This window comes from Otolemur garnettii, unplaced genomic scaffold (genome assembly GCF_000181295.1).
Source record: "Otolemur garnettii isolate 467f Iridium unplaced genomic scaffold, OtoGar3 scaffold00001, whole genome shotgun sequence".
In the NCBI taxonomy this organism is placed as follows: domain Eukaryota; kingdom Metazoa; phylum Chordata; class Mammalia; order Primates; family Galagidae; genus Otolemur; species Otolemur garnettii.
The window spans coordinates 16,074,501-16,084,224 of NW_003852396.1; the positions used below are offsets into that span (position 1 = coordinate 16,074,501).

The following is a 9,724-nucleotide window of genomic DNA, read 5'->3' on the forward strand; positions in this document are numbered from 1 at the left end:
GTTTGTTCTTAAAGCAACTTTCAAGAATTTTTACCATAAAATAAGTGAAAGAGAAGTTTCGACACTGAACAAGTACACAACTTCCTGAAAGCACATTGAAAACTATACGGAATAATTTTTGATTAGGCTGTGTGATTGTGCTAGGCTCCAAACAAATGGTTATTCTGCTGTAACATCTGCCGAGCAATGCATCCATTGTTCTCTGGAATTTAATTCATTTAAAATTACTCCATCCAAATGATAAAACACAAGATGTGCTATGCTCTGGGGGTAAAATGCTAGGATTGTTTTTAGTGTGACCACAACTGTTAGCTGGGAAGCAATACAGCCTGTTCTAATTAGTCCCTGATTATTATCTTCTAAAAAATAGCTAGATCTAGAAATGTGAGTGAAATCCTGTTAAGTTGGAGGACTGGGATAAACAATCTTGACAATTCTGGTGTGACGGCAAAGTTGGCAGAGCCATAGACAAAGACTTCCTACAACGTAGATCAGCTGTCTTTGGCAGAGAAACAACTTCGCAAAACTAAAAGCAGCTTGGGATACTGGTTTACTATAAGGAATAGCTTAAGAAGTGTATTAATACAGACAACGAATTATTTTGCTGTTCAAGGACTACTGTACAAACGCCTCCAGACACAAGGTTCAGACTGCCTGTTTAAGATGTTGTCACACTTCCTAAGAGTTATACGTGGTGGGAGCACCACCATCTGGAAACATTAAGGCACTGGAAAAAAAAAAAAAAACCAAGATGAATTACAGAAGAAAATACACACATACATACACATAAGAATTAATATCTCCTGTATGCCACGTATTTTTAATATAAACTTTTGAGAAAAGTTCACATGAAATAAAAATCAAAGTTGAAAGATTAACTTAACAACCAAATATTCCCCCTTACCCCAAACAACAGTAGATTTTTAATTTCTATGCAAAAATATGCCTTCAAACTGCTCAAATGATACGATACACAAATCAGTTTCAAATAATAAAGCCATTCATTTTGCAATTTTAAGAAATCAGATAAAAGACATCATATGACACGTTACGTACACACGCACACGTGTGCATGCCAATGACAAAATTTGGCCTTTTCTAAAATAAGTACTTAATGAAGTGCTGACATGAAGAAACCCATGTTCACCCCTCCCTACAGTCCAGGTAGTTTCCTTTAATCCAGTAGCAAATCTGGGCATATTTCAGAGGGGTGATCCTGACAGCCACGTTGAAATCCTGTGGGGAGCCATTCATGTCCACCCACTGGTGCCCTGAAAAGATGCCAATGATTTTCCGCTCCCACTTTTGCTGCTGTCTCTTCCACATCCTCACGTAGACCCCTGACCCGCTGGCCCCGGGCTGGGCATCACACTGCTGGTAGAGCAGGTCGTAGGTCTCGTCTTTGACGTCACAGAAACGGTACACTAAATTGCCTGGCCGGTCGTTGTCATACCCAGAGAAGTGGATTCGGCCCCCAGGCAGGTGTTTAGCAGGAGGGCTCACCCCAATCTTCATGAACTTTCTCTTGTGGGGTTTTTTGAGTTCCAGGAGGGCATAGTCATAATCCATGCCAATGTCATTGGCATTGCCCTTGATCCAACCCTTGGGCACGTGGGTGCGTTTCACCCGGATCCACTGAAATTTCATCTTCTCGGGGATGGCTGAGCTCGAGTTATTGGCCCCTCGGCCACCGTCTTTGAACTTGGGCTTAAGAAAGCCCACTCGAAGTTTCTGGGTTCCTTTCACGTAGGTTTTTCCATCATGTATGCAGTGGGCAGCTGTGAGGACGTGCTTCTCTGCCACCAGCGTGCCGGTGCAGCCCGTAGACAATTTCACTGATGTTGAGAAAGGGTAGTTGAGCAGGAAGTCCTTCCCAAAGATACTGAACCTGCTGTCGTAGCCATAAATCTGCCGCTTCTTCCGAGACTTTCCTGCAGAGCCTGAATCTCGATGTCTGGCCCCACTCATGCTACTGCTGAGGATATAAATGCCCACCTGCGTCTCTGTGCGGCTGCCGTTGGCATAAAGGGTTTCGTATGACAGATACTGCTTGGCCTCTTCATACGTGGGCAGTGGAGTTCCCTTATGACACTGGGGTCCACATGGGGAGGACACTTCCAATTTGGCTTCAGCCCCGAAGTCCGGCTTGGCTAAATTGAGGGTAGACTGGGGCAAGACGACAGGGAGGCGGTAAGCAGGCCACGTGGGTTTCCAGGGGGCACTGGAAGGGCTCACAGGCCCCACAGCGCAGAGCAGGAGGAAGAGGAGGAGGAAGAGGAGCCCTGGGATCCCCGCCATGCTGAGCACCACTCTGTAGAAACAAAGACGAGGAGGTCAGGAGGGCGAGGGCTGAACGTCCATTCACTGCAGATGGACGAAGCCGGCAGCATGCCTGCCATTGTTTAGGTCTGTAAACCCCCCTCAGGAATCAGGGTGTGGAGAGGAATCCTTACATAACACTCTCACTTACAATGCAAGGCCCTGACCTCGAGATCGGTCCTGCGGCTGAGTGCCCCTGATGACAGCACACTGCATAGCAGCCTGTCATAGTCATTAGTCCCCAGGTGAACTGCTGGCTGGTCTAAGCATCCACGTAATTTTGAACTTCTTTGTGCCTGATTCTAAATCTCATCCTCTCCAGGGCCTCCTGCTCATCCTGCCTTTCTCTCCTCCTTCCTTCTCATTCTCATTAAAACATGTACTTGGGTGGCGCCTGTGGCTCTAAGGAGTAGGGTGCTGGCCCCATATACCAGAGGTGGTGGGTTCAAACCCGGCCCTAGCCAAAAAGAAAAACTGCAAATAAACAAACAAAAAGAAAAACATGTACTTGGGGAATTTTCAGGGCAACCTGCTCATTTAAAGGGTAAATTTAAATCACACAGCTTACTGAGCAACTGAGGCATTGAGAGGGACAGCTCCATAGTGTCCCTTACTAGGGCTCCTATCACTTCTAAATAATAACACATTTGGAAGAGGGCATGGGACTTTCTGTTTTTGCTTTGAATTTAGAACAACCTTTACTATTACACAATTACTTCCAGTGCAGCCAGGCCTCTAACAAAACATCCCTTCTGACTTGGGATTATAGTGTACACCAACAGGGTCTTTGGCAATAGCTCTACTAATGTATCAGCTGTTGACACGATGGCTGTTACTGCTGGTTACTTTTTCAGGTGTTCATGTCTGGGTTGCCAGCTAGTCTATGTGCCTTGACTTGGGGCCTATGATAGCATTCAACAAAGATGTATTACATGAATGCTTGTATGAAAGGAAGACTGGGAATGGATGAGTGATGTCTGCTGACGGCTAACGACAAAGATGTACTTGATGATGTGGCAGCTCAGAGAAAGTGCCCGGGGTCAGCCGTGGAGAGTAAGATCGGGGCGGTACTCCAGGGGAAGTAATGCTTGGGAAAGCACTGTGTTCTGAGTGCACTCACCATGTAGAAGTCAGAGTCCTCGTGAGAGGGACTGTGGGAAGTTGTCCCTTCTGGACGCCGTGGTCAGTCAGTAAGCTGTGTAATTTAAATTGACCCTCTATGAGCAAGTTGCCTTGAAACTTTTCCAAGCCTCACCTGATGCTTGAGATTGTTGCTGAAGTCAGAAAGATGTTCAATAACATAAGACAGGGGGAAAGAGATACTTAGGGAACAAACGTCTGTGTAAGCACAGAGCTGTACAACAGTGTGAGTCATCAGAGGAATTATACTTAGTTCCGCAAGGGTGGGGCAGAGGAAGTGTGGCCAAGGCACCAAGGCAGCAGGCAGGACTGATGGTGAAGGGTTACATGGACCAAAGGAGCTTGGATTTTATACTGGAAGGTATGTTTAGAGACCCCAACTAATCCTGCTGCAAGAGAAACAACAACAAAGATGCCTGGAAGTGCTTTCATCAATGTGTAAGCATCAGTTGGCTCTGGCTGGTTCTTAATCTGGTTCAGGAGAAGCTGAGTTAGCCAGCAGGGTCATTCACTCATAATCAAGCACCCCAAGAAAAGAAAAGGACAGGGTAGGTTTCAAGAGGCTAGTGGAACAGAGCAGGAGTCAGGAGGAAATGTTTAGGGACTTTCACCCGCTTCCTCTTTGAGGGCATAGATCTACTAGCAATTGTGAGTGCTTTTTCCTTTACATTAAAGCTGGAAAATCCAATGACCTGATCCAGGGTTGGCTGAGCATGCCAGTCCTCCTTCCCAGTATCTACCACTGTCTCCTCTGGGAACTTTCTGCTTGACTCTTTCTCTTGGCTTCCACTTCTGTCAGGGAGAATAGGGATGGGAGAAGAATGAGGTCCTGGAAAGCCAATTCCTTGGGACTTCCTGACTCCCTGAAACTCTGCTCTCTTTATCTTTCCGAATAGGAAGGGTTCCTGAGTCTTTCTGTGAGGAGGAAACACATTAATTTCTTTAAAGCCTTGAAGTCATAGGTGCATATATGTGCGCACGTGTGTGTCTGTGTGTGCTTTTGGGGGGTACTGCCAAGACTAAAGGTTCTAAGTGGATGAGGAAGGGAGTATCAACGTGGCCGAGTCCTCCTCCCCAGTGGAGAACTTGACAGTGGGGTGGGTGTGGTGACAACAACTCTTTAGGAGATCTGAGAGGCCTGGTTCTGTCTGGTTATTTCCATCTTCGGGCTAGAGACTCAGCCCTTAGGGTCATTTAGGGCTTCCACAGCATTCTATGCAAGTTGCTGTCTAGGTGACTAAATGCCCCACTCACCCCAGATCCCTGCCAAGTGTGACACGTACTAGGAGGAATCAGGCACCTCCCACACTGCTGTATCTTGGGCCCCAAGACACCATCTTCTCCTCCCTTTGATTAATGTGCAGAATGTTAATGTAACTGACATTGCACAGCAGACATGTTAAGCCAAGTTTTACTCCAACTTATCTTAAGAAAGAAAACACAGAATTCAGAGGTCGAAGCTTTGAAGCATTTCTGTTTTAAAACCAAGACTCTTAATAATCCTAGTATTCTGGGAGGCTGAGGTGAGTGGACTGCTTGAGCTCGAGTTTGAGACCAGTCTGAGCAACAGTAAGACCCTGTCTCTTGTAAAAATAGAAAAAAAAATCTAGCTGGATATTGTGGTGGGCACCTGTAGTCCCAGCTATTTGGGAGGCTGAGGCAAGAGGATTGCTTGAGCCCAGGAGTTTGAGGTTGCTGTGAGCCATGCTGCCAGGGTACTCTAGCCTGGGGCAGGCAACAAAGTAAGACTCTGTCCCAAAAAGATCCTTGAGGAGAGCCAGTAGGAGTTGCGGTAGTATTGTACTATGTATTATCATCAGGTGTAGAAAACATCTGTGCATGAAGAAAACATCAGTTATGATACAGTCCTATTATCTTCTAGACTAAGCACAGATCTTCAAATCCCAAGTCTGAAATATTTTTGTTATTGAGATCTTGGAAGTCCCGAGTTTGAATTATCAATTGCTAATTCTTCTAGTGGTATCTGTCTTTAGTTTTTTACATTTATCCAAAAATTGAAATAGTCCATTGGCAAGGGTGTCAGGGAAAAGAATGAAAGGAAAAAGTTCCAAAGTACACTTAAAAAAATCCATCTAAGGTTTTTGCCTTGAATTAAGTCCCCTCTCAGGCAAAATTAACTCTCATTTCAAGGGCTTTGCCTATATAGTCAATTCTAGTTTATTTATTTTTTTTTAATCAAACTTTCAAAGGCCTTGAAGCAGGCCCCATTTCACAAGTGCCACCATAACACGTCCTTTTTGTATATGCCCGTTTAGCCTTCCTTGAGGCTTTCACAGCCTACTCTGACTCTAAAAGAAACAATGTTTTTAGAAACCAGTTTATGAGAGTTACCGGGTGTGGATAAACAGAACAATCTTTTCTTGGGGTGTGAACACTGGGCAGTCAGCAAGGCTTCCTAGCCACAGCCTCACCCCAGCCTCTCAAATACACAGAGTCGAACGGATTCTTTGGCAAAATGATGAATGACTATGTCTTAAGAAACTCTAGGATCACTTACAAATCCCAGAATTCTGTTAGAGAATGCTAAGGCATCTACCATATGACAGAACATTACCAATTCAGAGTCCTCACCTTTTTGAATTCTGGTCATTTAACCAGAAGTGAAGGAGAAGCCAACTAACAGGGCAGAGTGAAACTTTAACCTCTTAGGATAAACTTTTCTGATACTTCAAAGGCACTAATTTATATTAGTTTGAAACACTGCTTACAAGTTCTTTATATTATTCAAGTCTATTAACTTGTGTTGATAAGACCTTGTTCTGACAGCATTACATATCTTGCTTAAAGCTTCTTTGTAAGTCTGAAAGTTACAAAATTGCATTAAAAAAACTTTAATTCAGATTTAGGAACTAATGCAGAGTTTTGGAATCTAATGCAGTCCAAATTATTCCAACTTGATCAGACTTTTAAATTATCTGACCAGAAACTGAGCGATTTGGCTGTGTGTTCTCAGGTCCTCAAATGAGTTCAAACTGACATCTGCATTGAAGTTACAAGCTTCCTAAAGTTACTCACTCCTTTACCAAACGCTTATTAGGGTGGTTTAGAAATTGTTCTGAACAGCAGCCTCAACTACATGATCTCTTTAAATAGTTTTTTTTAGCTCTGGGCTTTTCAGTTCTGGGATTCCCTAATTATGAATATCTAGGTCAGGGGCCGTGGCATTCACTCACAGTGTCACTGTCATGTATTGTTCACTGGTGTTTACTTGTGGCATTAGAGAGGGTAGAGGTATAGAGGAAAAGGAAAGGGGAAATTCATCACGTGACTCTCTTCCCTAGCTGGCAGACAAGATTTCCTTGATCAGTCTGCAAAGGGAAAAAGGGACTCCAGCAGAGGGCAGCTTTCAAGAACTGACTGGAGGGATGGCTGGTTCCGAATGCTTTTAGGACAAGTCCCAAGGAGAACTGCGAGGGGGAAAACGACTCTCTTGTCCTTTAAGGGTCTCTTCTGAGGCTACCCTGACTCATCTCCATTAAAAACAGAATCCCAATGACAACTGGGATGTTTTAAAATTAAGTTGGTGACTTGCATTAATTTCTCAACGAACATTCATAATCCCACAACTGGAAAGGTAACTAATAGGACAAATAACTTTAAACTTTCTCTCATCTTCATAGATGAGTCCTCTCATCCTTGTGGAGCTGTCTGGGAAACTCACACCTTAAAGAAGGAATGAAGATTTCCAAATCTTATTTTCATTTTATCTAAATCTGGATGAAGAAAAATTTAGAGCTATAACATTTCATTTCTAGGAATAAGTTTTTGTTGGATAAAGATTCCTCATACACATAACTTATCTTTTGAAGTTTTCAGCTAAGTATTTTCAAACATCACTTCACCTAGATGGCAGAGAAGATTGGAAAATTAAGGTAAGCAAGTATGTATTTACTTATTTTTTTCACCATGCTTAGTAAGACAGAAACTGTATTTCTTTTCCAGCTCTGGGTGTCTGATTCATAAGAGGGTTACACATTCTGTCACTCAATATAAGCCACATCTGTCTATCTAAAAATACATAAATGAGGATGCTTCTGTTTCTTAAGCTCTTGGTGGAGGGACTTTGCACATTATCAGATGTACAAACATCAGTAATCTCTCTGGAAACTGGGCACCTCACAGCTGTCTCTTGTTCTGTACCCTAGTCTTCAAAACTGCAACCACACATGTCTCCTCAAGAGGGCCAAAGTTTGAGGGAATGATTTAACTCCTGTAGCCAACAGGGAGGGAGGGAAACCTAATCCTTAGGACAAACATTCTCTATTGTACCACGCATGAATTCCTGTGACTGCTATAAGCAGCAATGACAGAAAGAAATAGCAGGAAAGTTTGCAAAGATACAAGTTTTGGATACCATTTGGAGGCACAACCAAGGGTCTTTCATCGAACCAAGACCAGAAAGAGTAAATGCAAAAACATGCTAATTCCAAAAGAAACGCCTAAGAATGAACAAAGCTCTGTGAAGACTCTGCAACCAGGCTTGCTCTCATTTTCCTGAGTCATAGAACCGTTAAAGCAAAACAGACCTAATCACATAATGGTTTAAGAATTATAGTCTTGTATAGAAAAGTGCAGGGCACTTACAAGTCCAGCAACCCTAAACACAATCTTGTGGCCAAACGAAGTTTAACTTCTTCTCCATCAGATTTTAGGCAGAATGAACTACTCTTGTGAGCCTGTCACACACCTGGCAGCACAACAGGACAGAGTGCATAAAACCGTCAGTGAGATCATGAGAACAGGAGTGAGGCATGAATAATGCCTAGTGGACTAAATCCTAAGAGATCTGTGAGAAGAGATGTGAGGGTGAACCTGAGACTATTGACCACTGCAGACTGAGCCCACAATGGTGTCAGACACACTAATGGGCACTTTGGCACTTATACTACAGACAGAAAAATGCACCTCGTCCACCATCTACCTGAACCAATCGCCAGTGTTACAAAAATGAGATCCCTATCAGTTACCTTGGAAAAATACTTCCCAGTTCAGGCACAGGAAAACCTGACAAGTTACCTCCTGACTTTATTTAATTATGAAAACTGTAAGTAAAACAATTTATTCCTATGCAGATGGTGTGCATACGATCACTCCCCCTTTCGCACATAAACGCAGTGGCTTCTGGGCATTTTCTAAGTTCCTTCTCCCCACTCCACCTCCAATCTGCTCCTAACAGACTTCTTGCCAGAAGAAGGGGCCTGTTATAAATGCTGTCATATGAAGCAGGATCTTGAAACAACATGCAATAAATGTCCTGATATTTAATCTGGCATAGGGCTTTTGGCCACAGTGGACTTCATCTAAAAATCCAATTCTTTCTCACAAGGCCTTGCGAAGAGGATGCTGGTGTTGAAAGGCCAACTCGTTCCTAAGAAGCAAAAGGGGAGCCTCAAGTTTAGTGTCAGGAGCTGAGAGAGGCAGCCCTGTTCCAGTGCTGATGCCCTGAACACCGGAGCTTTCCACCAGCCACGGGCTATTCCTGAATTCTCACTGGTGTGGCCCAATAGGCAATAAAACAAACAGGATTTTATCAGGTGCTTTCTCATGAGGTGCTGTAAAGCCAAGCTGATTTGTACTCTGGAGGGGAGTGGTCATGTTCTTTGATCTAAATAAATCTTCTCTCTCTCCTTTTAAAACTTAACTTTATTTAAAAGGCAACTCATGATAACGTCTACTTGCTAAAGAAGAAATATTTGCCTCTAACAACTGCTGATGTTCCGACAGCAGTTCTAGGTTCAGCACTCCGTGGGAAGCGCAGGGTCATCAATTAAGGCTCCAGAGGAAAAAATCCTACTCTCCAACCTGTGTTTGCCACACTTCGACAACTTTTCTTGATTGATAAGGTGTGTTCTCCATCACGTGCCCAGGGTTAAAAATTAATGGTCAGAACTTGATCAGGGCCAATACGTGGTGGTGGCGGTGTGCGGGGTAGGTGGGGCTGTTGCCATCGCCCCGCTAGAGGAGAGCTCGCCCAGAGCTGGCTCCTCTCCACTCCCACCCAGCACCTTGCACTCCAGACAGCAGTTTCTAAACCTTCTTTTCCCAGCCGCTTCGTGGGTGACACTGCGTGAATCCAAACACCCCAGGGCCCCTGCGTCTCGGTCGAGCCCCCAGCCCCAGCGAGGTCCCCGGAGCCTCCCGCAGCCCGCAGTCCCTCCACCTCGCGCACAGCCGGCCCTTTGTCCCGCTCCTCCCGGCGCCTCGCTCCGCCGGCTCCCGGGCGGACGCCCCCGGCTCGCGCCCG

At 44.5% G+C, this 9,724-nt stretch overlaps 1 protein-coding gene across 1 annotated transcript in view; it reads right to left on the reverse strand.

Moving 5' to 3' along the window:
* Positions 1-796: 796 nt before the first annotated feature.
* PRSS23 (protease, serine 23) overlaps positions 797-9,724 on the reverse strand; it is a 19,011-nt gene continuing 10,083 nt past the window's right edge. Inside the window, exon 2 of the mRNA XM_012803781.1 lies at positions 797-2,311. Coding sequence (XP_012659235.1) covers positions 1,144-2,298 — 1,155 coding nt within the window. The 5' untranslated portion in view covers positions 2,299-2,311 and the 3' untranslated portion in view covers positions 797-1,143. The remainder of the gene's footprint in view (positions 2,312-9,724) is intronic.